Here is a 21,745-nt window from a genome sequence, read left to right on the forward strand (position 1 = left end):
CAAACTCTTATTTACTTTTAAATTACATTTTCTGGACATGATTTTAATTGGGGGATCTCTCATCCCTCCTTCTTTAGCAAAAGATGGAACATGTGAACTAGTCAACTCTCAGGAGTACTTCTGTAAGCTTAAATTCTGAAATTCTGGTGTTCTCAAACACCCATTGCTCACCTCCTCTCTCTGAGTCTCTTTCTCTAGGCCACATTTCTTCTTTGATCCCAACCAGCCGTTCTATAGTCAACCCCACCCTGCTTAGCAGTCTCGTACTGGTATATTTCCCCATTATGATATTTTCACCACTTTCCTGAACACTCTCCCTTTCTCATCTCTCTAGTACATTCTCTGAACCAATCACTGTCCATGGATCAATACAAGCACCAGCTTCTATTCTCTTTTATCATCAATGCCTTACACACTGGGAAAGGTGAACCACATAGCGATGTTTATTGATATTCACACAAAGTTATGGTTTCTACTTTAAACTGAACCATTAACGTGCTTGCTATTATAATTCAACAGAATCAAAATATTCAAAGAATTCAAAGAAATTCTTCTTTTCCAATTCTTTGAGACATTTATTATAAATATTTACTACACTCTTTAAATCCCCAACCATACTCCACAGTTAGAAAGGATGAATCTCAGTAAAAAACTCCATAACTTCACTACCATATTCGGTTATCTATATGTAATGCCACCCATTCCTTTTTCCTTTTCTTCTGTGTCTGAGATCAGATTTATCCTATTCTCAGAGAGTAAGCCTTTGACCCATGAACTAAAAAGTTTATTTTCTTTCCTTCTTTGGGCTCTCATTTCACTAATTATTCTCTTTGTCTTTTGCATTATTGAAATTCTGTTTTACTTATCTAATTAAAATAGTTTAAGTCTTCTTCAACCTAAAAACAACTCTGCCTCCTACCACCCCTCCAAAAAAACAAAAACAAAAACAAAAGAACAAAAACCCAACCCTTGCCGCCCCCATAATTTGCCTCAGTATTACTCCCTCTTCCAGGAGGTACTGACTTATCTCCCTTCCTCCATTTGTGGTCAAATGTCTCGAAAGAATGCTTTATACTTACTTTTGTAAATATCCAAAGTTTCCATTTATTCCTTGTCGATGGTGTATATACTAGTGTAAACTCAGCATTAGTATTTGTAGAAAGCTATTCGTCTTTGGGCAAGTTATATAATTCTTCTAAGCCTATACAATTTTCATACCTACCATGAAAAAGTTGGTAGAGGAATTGAAAGGCATAATGTTATATAACATTTGTACAATGCCTGGCACTATATAAGTGTTATGTGTAAATGTTCCATAAATATTACCTATTATTATTCATATGCTTTTATATTTTTATTCCTATTATTTCTGTTATTGTTCTTCTGTCCACTTCTGCCCATAACCTCTTCCTGGCCAGAGGCATCAATGACCTCTCAATTGTCAAATCCAATGAACAATTTTAAAAGCTTTATTCTCTTGGAATGTTAATATATGATGCTTGTTAGATGCCTTTGCCCCTTGAAATACTTTCCTTATTTGAGGTTTACAATGTCTTTCTTAGTTCTTTTCTCTGCTATTCCCACACAGTGTCCCTTATTGACTCCTTATTCTTAGTGAGCTCTTAAAGGCTGAGTTTCATCAAGATTTCATCCTTGATTTTATTTCCTTCATTTTCATGCAGGTTCCTTAAGATAATTCATTTCAACAAGGCTAATGACTCTAGTTCCACATCTTCCCTGAGCTCTGAAACTTTACTTCCAATTGTATACTGAAGGGCTTCCTACAGATGTTTCATAGACATATCAAAATAAAATGTCTGCAGTGGAACTCATTGGTATTCCCCTCAAATAATCCTCTTCCTGCAAACTTTGTTTTAATTGTCTCCCTCTTAACAGTAGTCTCCAATTCTAACTTTAATCCGATCATATCTCAATTGAAATGTTGAATTCATCTTTTATTTATTGGCTTTGAATTTCCAGTTCATCCACCACAAAATTATCTCAAACATCAAATGTCAGCACCACCATGTAAATGTATGTAACAGTACTGAACTGTACACTTAAGAGTAGTTAAAATGCTATATATTTTGTCATGTATATTTTACCGCAATAAAAAAAAATAAAAATAAAATGCTGGGAAAAATTCTTTAGTATTTCCCATTACTACAGAGGATATTTCGAAACCTGGTTCCAATTTACCCCTGTAAGTTGCTGCTAATGTTTCTGTGATTGTTATCTTCACCCTACCTGTTGAACATCCTAGGACCCTTTACTACCACTGGGCCTTTGGCATATATTGTTCTCTCTGCTCAAAATAAGTTCCTTGTTTTTTTGTTATTATTATTTGTCTAATGAACTCTTATTCATGATTTAATCTCTATTTTCTCTTCTGTTAAATTTTCTCAAGATCTCCCAGGCAGAGAGCCAGTGACTTCCTTATAAACACTCCAATAATAGCATTATTACATACACCTTATCACCTTATAGTTATTTATGCTAGACTGCAAACACATGGATCAAAAGACTATGCCTCATTAGCCTTTTTATCCTTAGTTTTTAATGGAATTCCTAGAACAAAGTTGCTACTTATTATGGGTTGCACAGATCAATGAATGAGAGTACATAGAAAAATGGCAAATAACATCACAAAAATTCCTGTTACACTACTTCATTTAAGATGCCATCAATTCTTAGAAGTGCCGTTATTTTATTTGCAATTGAGAAGGAAGCAATTCAGCCAATTAAGCTGTGATATAATACCTTCTTGAAACTTTTATTTTCAAAAATTTTATAGTTATTGCATGAGCTATTTTAGGCTTATTTAGATGTGCAAAAGTTTTGAAATGTAATTTATAAGCAAACTATCGTTTTGGGCAGGTTATATAACTTTTCTAAATCTCAATCCCAATTGCTTTTGGAATTTCTAAAATATATTCGCTTTCAGATTCCACTCTTTTGAATCGCTTTTTGACTTATTCATCAATGAGCATGTTTTCATACCAATTGTCATTCCCTGGGCTGCTAAGTATGTTGTGGATGAAGTTACTTCTTCCATCTTCACTATTTTCTTCAAAATTTTCATCTAGACTCTTGACTTCCTTTTGGCAGTTTTTCTACATTTTTTTAATGTTTATTCATATTTTGAAAGAGAGAGAGAGAGAGACAGAGTGCGAGCAGGAGAGGGGCAGAGAGAGAGGGAGACACAGAATCCGAAGCAGGCTGCAGGCTCAGAGCTATTAACACAGAGCCTGATGCAGGGCTCAAACTCAGAAACTGTAAGATCATGACCTGAGCCAAAGCTGGACGCTCAACCGACTGAGCCCCTCTGGTGTTCCCCATTTGGCAGTTTTTGATATCTGACACTTTATAAGTCTTACTACAATGTGTTAATAGAGAGTTTTCTTTCAAAACAAGGACCTGCTTCAGATGGTGACTACATGGTTAGCTGATTGAAAATCATGAGGTTGCGGTTGTTCACTCACATTGGCAGGAATAATGACAAGTCATTATAGTTTCAGTAAGCTTATTTTTAAACTAGTCCAGTGGATGTACACTAACAAACTAAAATCAAGAAATAAAATATTGGGGCGCCTGGGTGGCTCAGTCGGTTAAACATCTGACTTCGGCTGAGGTCATGATCTCATGGTTTGTGAGTCCCAGCCCCATGTTGGGCTTTGTTCTGGCAGCTCAGAGCCTGGAGCCTGCTTCGGATTCTGTGTCTCCCTCTCTGTCTGCCCCACCCCTCCTCATGCTCTGTCTCTCTCTCTCTCAAAAATAAACAAACATTAAAAAATATATAAATGAAGTAAAATATTAACACTTGTGAAGAAAGCTTCCTGGTTACCTCTTTCAGAAAGCATTTATCTCGTTTATCAGCTTAGCCATTCCCCAGCCATCTGCATGTGTGCATGTGTGTGCACAAGTGTGTACCCATACATATGTATGCAAATACAGAGTAGCATTTTTGAGGAGATATTTTTCAGAAATAGCTTGAAGTTAAAATTCACCATGAAGGAAACATTTGGTCATTGGCAGTTATACACAGCGTCATGGTGATACATTGCCTTTCTTTATCAATGCTCACGACCTTCATTTAGTGCTTTGGTATTGACACTATAATTTTACAGCATGTCAAAGAGCTCCAGTATTCATCAGCTTATCCTATTTGATTCAACATATATTTATTCAGTTTTCTTCAGTTGAATCACATGTTGCTGGAAGGGAAAGTGCTACTATTCAATTAGCTGGAAGTTTCTGACCAGCGGATGTGAAGGACCTTAAAGATAATCCTGGGCTACAATTGGATTGGTCACACCAATTTCTCATTGATGTAAAAGTGCATTCATCTGTTCTGAGGTGTATGCAATTTTCCTTTCCTTCAGTTGCGTTGCTTGGTGTGTGATAGCCAACCTTTTTATAAACAACTCAGTAATAAATATATGTCTTACATTCTTGGATCTCATTAGAGCTTTTGGTTGTTCTTTACAAGAAATTTATAGAGTTGTGTTCATCTCCCCCCCCCCCCCATGAATATTTGCTTCATTAATATCTAATTCATGCTCCACTGCTCTGAGTACATGCCTTTCTGAGTACAAAATAACTTATTGTTTCAATACTGAATCACAAAGTAAGTAATCTTTTTGATGACATTTTCAGCAATGCACATAACTCAATTTAAGTGACAATATGAATAGCCATGATGGAGTTCCCATATGTGCTGGAAACAGCAGTTACATCAAGACTGAGCCAGCAGTGATGCTTAGTTGCCATCAGTTGTTAAAATGTTAGGGAAAAAATTTGTTCCTTATAAACAACAAAATATTGTTGATTCCAAGGGAACTCAGCACAGTGACCCTTCTAGAACTTCTCTGTTTTTTTTCTCCACTCACAATTCCATCCATTTACTTCTTTCTCAATAGATGACATCACTTCCTACCCTTCTTGGAGAACTCTCAAAATTTTGAAGTGTATTTTATACCTGCTGACTTTGCTTTCTTTCTCACCATCACTTGCTCTTTACCTCAAAGTATTGTGACCTTCTGCACTACACCAATGAAATGGCAGGTGGGAAGGTCACTGATGGGAATCACAAAACAAAATGGCCCTTTTCTCTGACCCATGCTTTTCATTCACTGTTCATGATTTTCACAATTTTGACTACCCATACTTGACATTATCTTTTCTTCCTACTTTCCTAACACTTAAAAGCAGGGGTTTTCAACATATTTAATTGTGTTACTTATCTCATTTTTCTTTTAAGAAGCTCAGGGGCGCCTGGGTGGCGCAGTCGGTTGAGCGTCCGACTTCAGCCAGGTCACGATCTCACGGTCCATGAGTTCGAGCCCCGTGTCAGGCTCTGGGCTGATGGCTCGGAGCCTGGAGCCTGTTTCCGATTCTGTGTCTCCCTCTCTCTCTGCCCCTCCCCCGTTCATGCTCTGTCTCTCTCTGTCCCCAAAATAAATAAACGTTGAAAAAAAAAAATTTAAAAAAGAAGCTCAAATTTCAGGGCACCTGGATGGCTCAGTTGGTTGTGTGTCTGACTCTTGATTTCGGCTCAGGTCAGGATCCCAGTGTTGTGGGATCAAGCCCCAGGTTGCTCCACGCTGAACATCAAGCCTGCTTAAGATTCTCTCCTTCTCAGGGACACCTGAGTGGCTTAGTCAGTTAAGTGTCCAGCTCTTCAGCTGAGGTCATAATCTTACAGTTCATGAAATCGAGCCCCACCTCAGGCTCTGTGCTGACAGTGAGGAGCCTGCTTGGGATTCTCTCTCTCTCCCTCTCTCTGTGCCTCCCCCGCTCATGTGCTCTGTTTCACTCTCTCTCAACATAAATAATAATAAAAATAATAATAAAACAGGGGAGAGATGTGACACCCTCCTTAAAAAAGAAAAACAGATTCTCTCTTTCCCTGTACCTCTCTCTCTCTCTCTCTCTCTCCCAAATTAAAAAATAAAATAAAGATAAAAAAAGAGAAGTTCAAATTTCACAAAAGGAAGAAGCCAAGGGAGGTTGGTAAAAGAAAGAGGTATGCTGAGGGCAAAATCTTCCCAGAAAGTCATATAAGGAAAGGAATTTGTAAACACAACTTTCATCTCTGCATGTCTTTTTTTTTTAATTAAATTATTTTTTTAACGTTTATTTATTTTTGAGACAGAGAGAGACAGAGCATGAACGGGGAAGGGTCAGAAAGAGGGAGACACAGAATCCGAAACAGGCTCCAGGCTCTGAGCCTTCAGCACAGAGCCCGACGCGGGGCTTGAACTCACGAACCGCGAGATCGTGACCTGAGCCACCCAGGCGCCCCCGTCTCTGCATGTCTTAACTCTGATTTTCTCCCATGGAGGGCAAAGGGGTTAAGACAAAAATTGTTGGGCTACAGATGGTAGCAAATGTTCTCTCAAGCATGAAGAAAAGGAAGTGAGAGTGTTATCTTTCTCCCATATACCAAAGGCTTACTAACATTCAGTAATATGCTTTTTTAAAAAGGATTTTTAAGTTTATTTATTTTGAGAGAGAGACAGAGCAAGTGGGGGAGGGGCAGAGAGAGAGGGGGAGAGAGAGAGAATCCCAAACAGGAACCATGCTGCTGGTACAGAGCCTGACTCGGGGCTTAAACTCATGAAATCTGAGATCATGACCTGAACCAAAACCAAGGATTGGTCGCTTAACCAACTGAGACACCCAGGCTCCCCTAAAGTTTTTATTTAAGTTCCGGTTAGTGGGGCACCTGGGTGGCTCAGTCGGTTGAGTGTTCGACTTCGGCTCAGGTCATGATCTCCCAGTTTGTGGATTCGAACCCCGTGTGGGGCTCTGTGATGACAGCTCAGAGCCTAGAGCCTGCCTCAGATTCTTTGTTTCCTTCTCTGTCTGCCATTCCCCACTCACACTCTGTCTCTCACTCTCTCTCTCAAAAATAAATACACATTAAAATTTAAAAAAAATAAACTCCGGTTAGTTAATATACAGTGTGATATTAATTTCAGGTGTACAGTACAATGATTCAACACTTCCATACAACACTCGGTGCTCATCACAAGTGCACTCCTTAATCCCCCTCACCTATTTAACTCATCCCCCCACCCACCTCCCCTCTGCTTTTAAAATTTTTCTTTTTTTTAACATTTATTTATGTTTTGAGAGACATAGAGAGACAGAGCCCAAGTTGGGGAGGGGTGGAGAGAGAAGGAGACACAGAATCCGAAGCAGGCTCCAGGCTCCGAGCTGTCAGCACAGAGCCCGACGCAGGGCTCAAACTCACAACCCATGAGATCATGACCTGAGCCGAAGTCAGATGCTTAACTGACTGAGCCACCCAGGTGCCCCTAACTTCCCCTCTGCTTTTTAAAAGTCACCACCTGGGGTGATTTCCTGGTTCACAATAATTTTTCCTATTTTGGGAATAGGCCATTAATAAGCAAAAGTGGGAGCTTAGGGAACATATATGTACTCTGAATATCTGGGGTTAGCTGATCAAATTGGGCATGTGGATTTGGTATGCTTGGAATTCAAAATTTAGAAGGGAGAGACACAAAAGCTGTCTGGGCATTTTACCCGTGTGTTGTAATAAATGTCAACACCTGGAACGAAAATGTGTTTCTTCTACTCTTCTTCTTCTTCTTCTTTTATTTTGTTTTATTTATTTATTTTTTTTAATGTTTATTTATTTTTGAGAGACAGAGAGAGACAAAGCATGAGCAGGGGAGGGGCAGAGAGAGAGGGAGACACAGAATCCAAAGCAGGCTCCAGGCTCTGTGGCTGTCACCACAGAGCTCGATGTGGGGCTTGAACCTGAACCCACAAACCATGAGATCATGACCTGAGCTGAAGTCAGATGCTTCACAGACTGAGTCACTCAGGCACCCTGTGTTCCTTCCACTCTTAATAGTTGCCCTGGTCCATGCTCTTCTGATAAAGTATACTGTTCATTTTTTCAGTTAAAGGTATAATTTCATATTAAATACTGCATAGACATATAGTGAGAATCTACCATTAGCTGATCCCTCAACAGAGAGATAAAAAAAAACAAAAAACAAAAACAAAACTCTGTAGGTTCAGGATGTGTTTTCTCCTTTCCTGTCCTTTAAAGACTTTGGAATAAAATTTTATTCACAAAGTATACATGATTTGGATTTGGAATTTCACTTTATTTGGAATTTCATTCCAAAGTCCAAATCATGTATATTTTGCAAATAAAGTTAAGTTATATGAGAATTTTGGTAGGTAAACATTGTTAGATAATTTTTTTATATCAAGTTAAATGTCATTCTCAGAATTTTATTGTAAAGTTCAACCCATTTGTTTTGTATCTCTTAACCATTTGTTTTCCTTATTATGAGGGCTCTGAGAATGGTTGTATGTTCAGAGTTACTTTTTATTGTCTATTTTTTACAACACACCTGTGAGTTAGCAAAATATGATTATTCATACTGTACAGATGGTGGGACTAAGGTATAATGACATCTAAAAGCTGAATAGCAGAGTCGGAACCAGAATTTATGATTCCCTAAACCTTTATGTAGAGCAGTATTTCCAGTGCTATCCCTGCCCTCTCTTTAGTGTTTGTGAACAAAAGGCTGCATACAATTGCAGTCTCTAACAAAATGCTAACTACTTTTTCAGGATGGATCTGGCTCTTTCACTTTAATGGAAATTTATATATTTCACTTTAATGGAAATATATAGTTTATGGAAATGTAGATCATGGCCATCAGTAGTACTCAGGCATCTAATCTTGTATAAATGTTTCAGTTTTCCAAACTTGGTCACAAACATAACATCAATTCATCTTTATATCATCTTAGGTTTTGTTTTTTTTTTTAATTTGTTATTTGTCTTCTCTAAAGAGTGTGTCAAACATAAGTTTGTTTAATTCCTACCTCATTGGATTTCTTCTTTAGGGTATGTTTATTAAAACAAGCAGTGATCTCTGGTAGAAAAAAAAAAGGAGCTGAAAGAAAATAGCACACGGCTAAGTCTTTAACCCTATGTGCCAGTTTTGGAAGACTACCAGTTTAGTGAGCCAGAGAAAATCATGTTTTATGACAAGAAATCTAAAAATTCAGATTAAACTTATTTTACTATAGGTAGAGAAGGAAAGGACAGAGGGAGAAAAATAATTTGGACTAATACACTTTTGTTTTACTTCTAAAGAAGCTGTATGTCAATATTAATAAAAAAAGTTTTTTTCCTCTTGAAAAACTAAGTACAAAAAGAAGAGATATTGGGCTAACCTAGTACATGTTTTTCCCAGAGCCAGTTTTGGAGTAACTAGATTAATGAAACACATAGGGTAATATTACAATTGATTTTCCATAATGCAGAAATAGAAATAAATCTTTGCTGTATGTATCACCTACATGATATCTAAATTAAGGTTTCTTAAAGGGTTTTCAAAGTTAAGTTTACCATCCATTCCATGTCATTCAGACTCTCTTTCTGTCGGTTAATGAAGCTCAGGGGCTAACCTAATTCATATGATTCCCATCTGTCATCGCCACAGCGGTGACGAAGCCCAAAATGAAATTCCATTCTTCATTTAATTCCTGTAGCTTGATATTAGTCAGGTAATCAAGCACAACTCCTGGGGTCTTGTGTTTTCAGATGAGGAAACTAAGGTCAAGTGACTTGCCCTGGGTCACACAGCAAGACATCATAAGAACGGGGAAAAGATCCAGTAGCCTTGGACTTTTTCAGACGTTACCAAGACCGCTGAACCATACTACCTTCTCAGGTAATTGCCTTCTTTGATATCAAGCGGGTCACATTACCTCTTTTTTTTTTTTCTTTTTAAGCAGAATACTGTGTTTTGTTTTTTTCTTTCTTTCTTTCTTTCTGTCTTCTTCTTTTAAACGGGTATTTAGAAATGCTGTTCTCCACTTAGCATTTCTGGTAATTATCTTCAAGGAAACCAGAATACAAATTTAAAGTACTCATTAACATGCTGATTAGAAATTTCTCTCAAAGACTCAAAAGGCTAGAAGAGACCCCCAGAGATCATCTGATCCAGCCCCTGACTTCAGGCATGTTTCACCTAAACAGTCTCCAGCAGATGGAAAACTATATTTATGACCCCCAAGGAGAGAGTCTCCAACCTCCTTTGGTAACACAATCCTGTGCTTAGATCTGCTTTACTATGTAATGGATTATGAGCGAAATGTAGAAAAAGAAACTGCCCTCTCTTGTAATGTCAGATATTACTAAATGACTAATATTAACCATAATTTATATTTGTTTTAATATAACTGATCAACATTTCTGATTCTATCTTGGTAAAGTCTAGTTTATCATTAGGCATTCTCTTGACATAAAACCTGTTGTAATTTATTTTTCCAGGGTAAAAACATACTCAGAATATACTGAATCTTTGTAATGTTGAGTTATAATGTCTACCCTTTTTATTTCTGTGCCTTTTGCTTCTGCAATGCAGAATATGTCCCATGGAAATACTAGTACTTTCGCTCAATCCTTACCCCAACGCCTCAACCAGGATAACCTTAGGCCGGGTTTGAGAAAAATGTGAGAATTAAGAACAGTCTCTGATGGCTTAGACATTAATGATGATCTGGGTACAAGTTTATATCCTGACTTGTTCATGGGAATTGCTTTCATCGCTTTCTAATTTCCTTAGCAGATTGTGAATAGAGCTTCAAAAAATCCCATCTCCATAATCCCAATCCCATTTCTGCATCATTCCTTTTAGGGAATAATCTCATCTCTGCCCATTTATGCTTCTGACCTAGAATAATTTTGTCTTCATGAAAATTAGAATGTCTCTATGAAAATATTAATGAGTACTCTACCGAATCTCTATATTGAATAGCAGAGATTATTCTTTGAAAGAAAAAAAAAAATTCCTAGCTCAAAATACTTAAGAGAATGAGAAGTTTACCTTAAGGGCTGGCTCCTCATATCTACACAACCAGCTTCAATGAACATGAATTATATCCTGGGCACTGAAGGTGGTGGGAACATCCTGTCATTTCTTTATAAGTTAAGATATTTAAATGTATCAACAACTACTGCAGATTTCTCAGAGACTACCTTCCAGATCTTCTCTCTTCTTGTATATTCTTTGCTTCCTTATTAAGACAAATCTATGAGACAGGTCAAGTATTGGCTTGAGAGTTGGGTTATCTGAGTTTCTAACTGTAGACCTTTCACTGGCCAACAGTGAAGTTCAGCAATTCTTTGCTAGGGGTCTTGATATATTTATTTGCAAAGTGAAGAGCTGATAATAGACCTATAAGATCTCTTTTGCCTCTAAAATTTTAGCATAGGGATGCCTGGGTGGCTCAGTCAGTTAGGTATCTGACTTCAGCTGAGGTCATGATCTCTCGTGGTTCATGAGTTTGAGCCCCGCATTGGGCTCTCTGCTGTCAGTGCAGATCCCACTTCAGATCCTCTGTCTCCCCCTCTCTGTCTTTCCCCCACGCGTGCATGTGTACTCTCTCACTGTCTCAAAAATAAACACTTAATAAAAATAAAATTTGAGCATAAGTGAATGAACAAGTGAAGAAATGAATGACAGAATAAACTTCTTGAACATTTTGATCTAGTTCCACCTAGTTTATCTTTCTTACAATAAAATTGAGTGATTTATTTAAATATGCATTTTTAAAATGTATTTCATTGTAAGCTAACTTTTGATTGGATATTGTTGACTCAATATTGCAATATTTATTGGACCCATATGTGCTAGATATATGAAAGATAAAAGAAAAATGCAATCTGTTACTTAAACATTTAAATATGTCAGTGGTTAATACTATGGATGCAGCTTGAGTCCAAAATTAAATATCAATTACATAAAATTTTGATTAAATACTAATGTGCTATATCCCTAGGGCAGAATTTAGAACAAAGTATTAAACCAGGTCTGTTTCAATGAGAAATTTCATGTCAGAATTTGTCCAGATATCTTTTACTGCCTCTCCTAGGAATCTGCCAGGGCTGATATGAGAAAGCATCAAAAATACTCCTGCCAGATGAAGGCTAGATAGATTAACATTTTGTACACATCTAACCATGACATAGTAATAACAAGGAAGAGCATAGCACATTCATGTCAGTAAGGTCAACAGTGCTCTTTATAATGTTAGAGGTGTTAGGGAGGTACCATTGAAAAAACAGTCTCCAACTAGAATAGCCCAACAATGTTATGTGGAACCAATGATTCATACTTGATTTAAAAATTAGTCTCACCTTTGGTAAGTAAAATGCTGTCCCTTCAAGATGTCCACATCCTACTGCCTAGAACCTGTGACTATGTGTTGTTAAATGGCGAGGGGGAATTAAAGTTGCAGATGGAATTAAGTTTGCTAATTAACTGACTTTAAAATAAGGAGACTGGGGCAACTGGGTGGCTCAGTCGCTTGAGCGTCCAACTTCAGCTCAGGTCATGATCTCATGGTTCGTGAGTTCGAGCCCCGCGTCGGGCTCTGTGCTGACAGCTCAGAACCTGAAGCCTGCTTCAGATTCTGTGTCTCACTCTCTCTCTCTCTCTCTCTCTCTGCCCCTCCCCTGCTCATGCTCTGTCTCTCTCTGTCTCAAAAATAAATAAAATATTTAAAAAAATAAATAAATAAAATAAAATAAAATAAAATAAGGAGACAATTTGGGAATATCTGGGTGGGCCCAATGTAATCAGAAGTGACCTTAAATGTGGAAGAAGGGCAGAAGAGTCAGAGTCAGAGACAGATTTAAAGATGCTACCCTGCTGGCTTTGAAGATGGAGGAAGGGGCAAGTAGCCAAAGAATTCAAGCAGCCTCTAAAAATTGGGAAGGCAGGAGGCAGATTTGCCCCTTGAGCTTCCAGAAGGAACACAGCCCTGATCAAACTTTGATTTTAGTCCAGTGAGATCATTTCGGACTTCTTGCCTCCATAACTATACAATAATACATTTGAGCTGTTTTAAGCCACTAAATTTATGATAATTCATGACAGCAACAAAGGCAAACTCATAAGCATCCTTCTGATAGTAAAACCAAAGGTAAGCATTCAGTAGAGAGATGAGGAGAAAATAGCTTCTGAACAGGCTCCCTTATAAGACAATAGCTTGTGCCCACTAATCTCTGCATAGTACGTGAGACTCTGCATCTCCAGAGGCAACAACTATTATCATAAAAACTGTTGTAACCTATAAAGTCTCTTCTGATGTGACAAACCAATGTGCCTTAACCCTCTTAGTACAAGTGACTTTGCTTGTGGGGTTAGTTGTCATCATCCAAAATAGATTATTCTTAATTAGGCAGAGACCCCATTTTAATACTTCTTTATATCTCTTTATGCTGTACATAGAGTAGGCCATCACTAAATATGATTATTGATTGTGTTATCATAAGAACCTCATAATAGTCTTAGGTAGAGAGTAATCCCCAAACTGGGTGTAGATACATATTAAGAAGATTTCAACAAACCATGTCCAGGTCTTTGTTTATGAATGGTTATTTTAAAATTCTACTATATAAACGTAATATTAGACTTTTTATTTTTATTTCATGTTTTGAAATAGTGGCTTGTAACCTAAATTGTAATTCTCACAATTACAGTAGAAGTAGAGAAGGCGAGGGTTAGCAATTCTCCTATTAAACCATGTAAAAACAATATAGTATTCTCTAGGAGTCTGAACATTATGTACATTCGGGTACTGTGTATCATTTCTGTTGTATCTATCAATAAGTTCAGACTCAGGCAGTTTGGACATTCTTGTGTGTCTTTGCATCAGAAATGTCTAAAATTATTTTCAAAATTGTTTTATTATTTCATCTGCTTTTAGGCATCTTTGAACTTCCAAATTACCTCCTTGAACATAAGAAAAACAGATGTATAAGGAGATATGTATTTTAATATATATGTAACATATTTTTAAATGAAGATAAATTTCTTAAAAAAAATTTTTTTTACATTTATTTATTTTTGAGAGACAGAGAGAGACAAAGCACAAGTTGGGGAGGGGCAGAGAGAGAGGGAGACACAGAATCCAAAGCAGGCTCCAGGCTCTGAGCCATCATCACAGAGCCCAATGTGGGGCTCGACCTCACGAACTGTGAGATCATGACCTGAGCTGAAGTCGGAAGCTCAACCGACTGAGCCACCCAGGTGCCCCAATGAAGATAAATTTCTAAATTCAATATATTAATTATATTCCAGCTTTCCAAAAGATTACCAAGCATAAATTTACAGTCATAAATTCAATTAATTACATAATTTTATTAGTGGCCCAAAGTTTTTCAGCCACACATTGTTCATTGTCATCTAATTCTTGATGTACCTCTAATATCTTTATTGGACTTACAACTTCGTTAGAACAAAATTCATGTCTATTTTATTTTCACATCCCTCAGAGTTACTCACCAGCATTACGTATTTTATATAGTAGCTGCTCTCGAAGTGTTTGTTACAAGACTGAATAAAACAATGAAGAGAAGGCCACTTAAAAGTAGCTTGAAATAGGCCTTACAAAAAGGCCACCTTATTTGTGTAGAAAACACAATGCCTTTGTTTTAGTAAATTATTTATACTTACTAATTTACCAAATTCTAACATCCAGAGCCTCTCTTAATTTCTATCCATTTGAAATAGAAAGTGAAATAGCTATTAAGGTTTATTTTATTGAAGAACCAAACCCATTACCCTTATATTGAAGTTCATTTCTATTTTGCTTGGTAGTAGTTCTGCACTCTAGAGTCCTTATTGGATTGAAGAGCAAATATATACATATGTTCTGTTGTGCCAGGGGGCACAAATTCTGTCTTGATTTACTCATGTGCAACTACTATTAACATTGTGAGGAATTCAGGGCAAAGTTTATTTTATTTTTCAAAAAGGATCATGTTGTTACATATTCCAAATAACACATGAACTCTCTTAGACTATAAAACCAATGATGTGCAGCCACACACATTTAGGGTACTCATTTAGCTTTTTCATTGACTAAATGTCTGACTAGTCTGACTCATTCTTTATGGCATATATTTTTAAAAGCAAGATTTGACAAAGAGAGAAATGAGGTAAATTTCTGGAACTATAAAGCATGGGTTCAGAAATTATAGAAAAAATTCTACATTTTAACGTTACAACATAGCGAACACTCTGAAACATAGGGAATTGTTGCACGCATTGTTTGGCTATAAATGTACAAAGCTTATCCATATGTTTTGAGATACCCTTATTTGAGTGTTGTTGTTTAGTCAAGTAGAAGAAGCTGCCTAACTGCTGTGAATTTGGAGAAGTTGATAGATGGGGACCCTTGTGGGGATGTTGAACACTGAAAAGAGATGGGAGCCAGGAAGGGAAGTACAACAGGAGATCCTTCTGTAGCTTACCCTTCTCTGATCAAACCTTATATTCCTCTGTGAGTAAATGTTGGAAGGAGCAACCTTAGACAGTCCACGCTCTTGGCTATCCTGCCCCGCGAGCTCATACAACCTGTCTAGTAACCGTCACAAGGGAATTGACAAGCAGACCCTACAGCATTGCCTATAAAGTTTAAGCACACTAAAAGAGCTTGTCCTTATATATTCTGGCTCAATATCTTACTAACTAAAGGATTTTGAAAATCCATTTCATTTCTCTGTTGGTTATCTACCTTTTATATGAAATAGGAGATTTTTAGAATTTGCCAATGATTATTTCTGTCCTACACTTATGTCTCTAAATTTTTAAATGCCACCTAAGTTGGCATGTTACTTATATTTTTGTTTATAAGTAGTCATACTTTGTACTGTAGCATTATTGAATGTAAAACAAAATAAAGTGTAAGGTAGAGAATGAAATGGCAAAATATCATGCAGTATGCCCCAATTTAAACCAAAGTGTAACAAGAAACAAAAATGGGGATATCCACACAAAATCCTCACTTAGACCTAAGATAGAATTATTTATTGGTTTTGGACCAGGCTCTTTAGATGTATGCTATTTATGGAGATAGATAATGTTGGGTGCCCTCCACATATAGGGGGGCTTGAAATTGAGTATGTCAAGTCAGTACAAATATACTAAATACAAATGTCACTTTGGCATTAAAAATATTAAAATATAGAATAATATAAAGATGTTATTGCATTGTCAAGTTTAAAAAATATATGTATCTTTCAATAGGGAAATGATTGAAGAGTATGACAACACATCCTTTCTGAACCCAAGGAGCTTAGGATCTGATGCCGAGGAGAAAAACAACAACACAAAGAAACCTGCAATGTATCTTTTTAGATAATAAAAACCAATGTTAGATACACATTCCTATAACAAGTCCATTATAAAAATAATGGAATCAAGGACAAGAAAAACAGATTTCTTTTTTAAATTAAGGAGAAAGAAATAGACTAAAGGTGGGGAGGTTGATAGAGTGAAGGTATCTAGGATTGAGTGAATTTCAAAGTAAAGACATTACTCGAGAAAATGGAAAGGTTAGCTGGGAACAATAATATAGGTAAGCAATACCTTGTTACTGCTTATTATGTGTTTAGGCCTATTCTGGGTGTTTTATATGTATTAGCTCATTTCATTCTTTCCACAGCCAAATTAAGGTGATATTATCCTGATTCTATATGCATGAAATGGACATGGAGAGGTTCAGTGATTTGCCCCAGGTCTGATTAGCTGGAAAATGGCACAGTTGGTTACAGACCCAGGTAGTTTGTGTCCAGAGTCAGCACCCTCAACCTTGACATTGTACACCTCAAGAGCCAACAGAGTAGAAGAGGGCATCCATTCAAATTATAACCTAAGATACAAAAAGCCAGTAATGGCAAATATCCAGTTTTCAAAGAAGAGGAAACTATTTTATGAAATACTGTAAAAAACAGTATTAAACAGATTATTAAATTATGTTTTGTTAATATTTGGAAAAGAAATCATTGATTTGAGTATTTTAATCATTGAAGTGAGTATTTTAATCCTCGGGTATGAATTATGCCAAACTCATCTCTTTTACCTTTATGGTTACTGTAACTATAAAGCATGAATATAAATAAGACAGGTATAATGTACCTTGATTTTAGCAGAAATGTCTTTCTGTCTTATTAAAAATCACAAAAATCTTCAAAATCATCTTAAAACTGAAAGTTAAATAAAATCTTGATGGTTTAGTATAAATGGATTCAGACATAACTATAATGCCTCAAAAGTGTTTATAAGTGAATAAATACAAAGATGAATGGATGTCTTTAGTGACGCATGAAAAGTTTCGTTTTGGGGTTTTTAGGTTAAAATTATCCATCAATCAAATACAGGATGGGGAGGACTAAGTAGGAGTTTATATTTTTAAAAAAGTGCAAAAGCTTTACTTAACTAAAAGTTTGATATGATTCAAAGAATGGTAGTCAAAAATGCTAATGCACTCAAGGGGAGCGCTGTCAGAAATATGGTATCAGAACAACAGAGGTAATGAATGGATGGTATAATTCTAAGATCACTTCTAAACAGTTATGTTCCACCTGAGTGACAGATAATGAAGGGAAATAGGAGAGCAACCTGGATGGTAAAAATTTGGATGCTTAATGAATAAACAACGGAAGTTTAGTCTGTAGAACAGATGTGTGTGTGCATGTGTGTGCCCACATGCATGTGTGTTCCAGACTAAGTATTGGGAGTATGTTGATCTCTTTTTGAGGAACAGGCCAGCATGATCTGATCCACATTTTAACAGGACCACTCTGTCTGCTATGCTGTGACAAAAATGGAGTGACGTAAGGATAGATGCAAGGAAATAACATAGGCAGTAATGATCCAGATGAGAGATAAAGGTTACCTGAATCGGGATGATTCAAAATGATGAAATACTATGTCTTTTTGGCTTTAGCATAACTTTAAAGGTGAAGCCAATAGGATTTGGTAGTTTGGTAGTATTATCTGCAGGGTGTGAAACATCATATGCCAAGGTACTTTGGCCCGAGCTATATGTTATTCAAATAAAATTCCAGATTTTAAAGAAACCTTAGAAACTTTCTAATCAAGACTTTGATTCTTTAAAGGAATCCTGTCTACAACATGCTCCTGCTCCTTGAACACTTCCTTGACAAGGAATTTACTAACTCACACAGCACCCATTTTGGAATAGCTCTGGTTTTAAGCACTCTTTTTCTTACAAGGAGCCAAAGCCTACTTCTCCATGATGAACAAATGTGATAGTGTGTTTTATAATAAGAAATATATATATTTGATCTTCATCCTGTTTTTGGCATAGAGCTCCTAAAACCCTTGGAATTTTCTAAGGGATAAGAGTGATAAGGTATCTTGATATTCATGACAAAGCCTTTTCAAACCCACCTGACTTTATGTTAATGAGGTGACTTTTGGAAAGCACTTAAGGGTGGGGATGGTCACTAGAGAAACCAATATTGTAGTTCGGGTGTTGGAACTTTCAGTCCCATCCCTGCAACCTCTGGGGAGTAGAGAGGGGTTGGAGCTGGAGTTCAGTCACCACTGGCTGGTGATTTAATTAATCATGCAATGTAATGAAGCATCTGTGAAAACCCAAAAGGACAAGGTTGAGGGAGCTTCTGGGCCGGTGTATCAGAATGCCTCTATGTGCTGCTGTGCCCTGGGTTTCAAACTCCAAAGGGAACAGAAACTCCTGCATTCAGAGCCTTGCCCTGGTTATATCTTCTTCTGGCTGTTGATTTGTATCCTTTAATATATTTTGCAATAAACCAACAATCTAGTGAATAAACAGTGTTCCTGAGTTCTATGAGCCTATCTAGCAAATTAATCAAACCCAAGGAGGAGGGTGGGGAGGATGGGAATCTCTGATTTATAGCTGCTCAGTCAGGAGAACAAGTAACAACCTGGACTTGTGGTTGCCATCTGAAGTGGGGGCAATCCACAAGACTGAACCTTTAACCTGTGGAATCTCCAAATAGTATCACTATCTCCAAATAGTATCAGAACTGAATTGAATTATAGAACACCTAGGTGGTGTCTGAGAATTGCTTGGTGTGGGGGAAAAAATACACACACATTGGAATTAGTGTCAGAATTGTAACAACTGAATGAAAAAAGATGAAAAACCTGGTAGGAAGGTGGATAAAGAAAAGAAAAGTGGGGAGGAACTGTATTTGTTTCTTCACTTCAAGCATGGTATGTGGCATTAGGTTTGTAATAAATATTCTTTGCTATCTGGGCAATTTGGAAGAAGAGCATTGGGTCATAATGATATGACCATAGGGTATTAGTTCATCATTTCTTAATGAGATTTCAAAAGAATCAAATTAAAATGTTTCCTCTATCCACTATGCTTATATATGTGTCTTATTGATTCAGTGAGTTTATGACGATGGCGTGTTTTTTTATGATAGTGGTTTTAAATAAATGGAAAATACCTATGTATTCTAGTTTTTTAGCTCCTTGGTATCTCAGCTTCTCAGCTATATTTAAGTGTACATTCCCTTTAAATAAGGAGCAAATACAAAACATACTGGTACAGTTTGGTCACCAACTAATCAGAATGGATGCCAGCCAGTCTGGTGTGTATCAGCTAAATATGTGCCTGCTCAAACTATGGGAGAATCAAGCTATTAGAGTGGTGAGTTTAAATACTACATATTTTTATTTTGTCTTTATTGTAATGAACAAGCCCTGTCTTTAGCTCCTGCTGTGCACTTTTGGAGGATCTTCCATATGGTTGCTGCTAAGTATTTTGGCATTTTCCCAACTGTTACAATTGGGTCAGTGGGGGGGATTGTATAGGAGTAATAAAACAAGGGTGACTGCAGCAGGGAGGAGTACGATTACTACACACATAACAGCTTATTGCCTCATGCATTCAAGCACAGCTCAATGCCATTCATTACAACAGGCAGCCAGGGTAAACTGCCTTTTGCCACAGAGTTTACACCAGAAAGGCCAGGCTTTGGGCGCAGGGACTAAGTGTTCTTGTTTACATTTTTTCCCCGTTTCCTTACTTCTCCATTTTCCTATAAAATCTAGAATAATTTGAAGGAGTAAGACAATTATAGTTTGCATATTACCATGTCATTCTGAGAAAGTTTCTTGAGCAGTCTCTTAGCTAAATTTTAGCAACAACAGCAGGATTCTCAGTGGCACTGAGGATTTTGATATGAGAGAGAAAAAAATGGGGAAGTGAAGTCTGACTCCCACAAACACTTAAAAATCCTTGAGACATGATTCATAAATCCAGAGATGACTAATAGTATTGACACTATTCCTGGAGTGTTTTCCCTGACAGAATTGACATGAAACAAAGGCTACTATCATTTTTATCCTATGGAAGGCAGTGTTGCTTAAAGCACTAACAGATTGGAAGGAAAAAAGTTCACAGCAAAATATTCTAAACAGTAAAACAATATATTAAGTTGAAATATGCACGCGCGCGCGCACACACACACACACACACACACACACACACACATGCTTAAGTAAAACAATGAATTTAAGGTCTTGATCCTAAGATTGTATTTTCCATATTTATGCTTATACACGTAAGTATTCTTTGAATAATTTATTATGCTTTTCCTTTAGAGGCTCCTCCCCCCACATTAAGCACTAATATGCAGCTATATAGCATTCTAATAGGTTCACAGTACAGCCATGATTTTTTTTCACGCAATGGCAAGAAATCGAGATTTTAAGAAATAGAATTGGAGACGTTTAAACCGGTAGGCAAACATGTGTGGATTTATTTATTTTTTTTTAATGTTTCCAGCCAAGAATTGTAAATACCAAGTGTTGCATTAAAAAAGTTGCTCCTTATTCCCTTCCTGCCCCGTCATCCTCAAGCTTAGGAACAGTGCACCCAGAGACACGCCGGGTGGTCAGATCCACGGGCCCAGGACTGCAGGTGAACGCCTTGAGACACATGGGGGGCTGCGCCGGCGAGCGCCACGGAGATCGCCGGCCCGTCAGGGCGGGAAAGAACGTGAACTTCGGGGACAAACACCGCTGGGGCACGGACCACAGCAGTGCAACCAGCCCCTGCACTTATGAGAGTACTGATACTGACAGCAACGGATGGTCGTAAACCAACTGGTTCCGGGACGACCCACACTTGTCCTAAAACGCTGGGGAGCCCCACTTCCAGCTTCCCCCGACGCTGGGAGGAAAGGGCTAATTAAGGCTCATCTCTCTCTGTATTCGGCAGGGAACCGAGGCACAGAAGCTTCCCGGCACCGCTCACGGTCTCCCGCGCTCTGATACCACCGCAAGCCCCCTCCTGACACGCCACGCGGCGACCCCTCCAGCGGAAAAAGCGGGCAGCAGCTGAGGTGAGGGCAGAGGCAGCAGCTTCAGGCGCCCCAGTGCGCAAGCGCGCGCGCCTAATGCGCAGGCGCCGCCTAGAAGTGACTTCTCCAAAAAGTGTCTTAGTTCTCGGTCACCTGAGCTCGGGGGTGACTCGGCTGCGGTAGGCTTCGCAGCTACCCGCCCTCCGCGGGTCCTGCCTGGTGACCCCTCCCTCTTCTCCTGCCCATCGCTCCACCACCCCAAACCCTCCAAGGGCCTGTCCTTTCCGTTCTGCCTTTTCCCAGTCGCGGGTCGGACCGGGCCGAGCCGGGCAGCCTGGGCGCGGTCTCCGACCATGGCGTCTCTCTTCAAGAAGAAAACCGTGGATGGTGAGTTCAGGCCGGGCCGAAGGGGCCCAGCTCGGCGTTTCCCTGGCGTGTTTTGGGGGCTTCCGGCCACGATTCTTTCTGCTGTCCCTAGGGGCGGGGCTGGATCAAGTGGCCCCACAGGTGACCGCCCTCGTGCGTCACTTCTCTGCTTCCTCATCTCCTCTGACTCGCCGCACCT

General features: G+C 38.2%; 1 protein-coding gene and 1 long non-coding RNA gene across 3 annotated transcripts in view; both read left to right on the plus strand.

Moving 5' to 3' along the window:
- LOC122229504 overlaps window positions 1-16,420 on the plus strand; it is a 102,690-nt gene extending 86,270 nt beyond the window's left edge. For both annotated transcript variants that reach the window (XR_006207008.1, XR_006207009.1), the window contains 2 exons: window positions 9,601-9,730; window positions 16,100-16,420. This is a non-coding gene — a long non-coding RNA (uncharacterized LOC122229504). The remainder of the gene's footprint in view (window positions 1-9,600; window positions 9,731-16,099) is intronic.
- A 4,849-nt stretch (window positions 16,421-21,269) lies between these two features.
- Window positions 21,270-21,745, plus strand: part of CHMP2B (charged multivesicular body protein 2B) — a 28,919-nt gene continuing 28,443 nt past the window's right edge. Inside the window, exon 1 of the mRNA XM_042955460.1 lies at window positions 21,270-21,567. Within this exon, the coding sequence (XP_042811394.1) occupies window positions 21,534-21,567 (34 nt within the window). The 5' untranslated portion in view covers window positions 21,270-21,533. The remainder of the gene's footprint in view (window positions 21,568-21,745) is intronic.

Source organism: Panthera leo, chromosome C2, assembly GCF_018350215.1.
Source record: "Panthera leo isolate Ple1 chromosome C2, P.leo_Ple1_pat1.1, whole genome shotgun sequence".
Lineage (NCBI taxonomy): Eukaryota > Metazoa > Chordata > Mammalia > Carnivora > Felidae > Panthera > Panthera leo.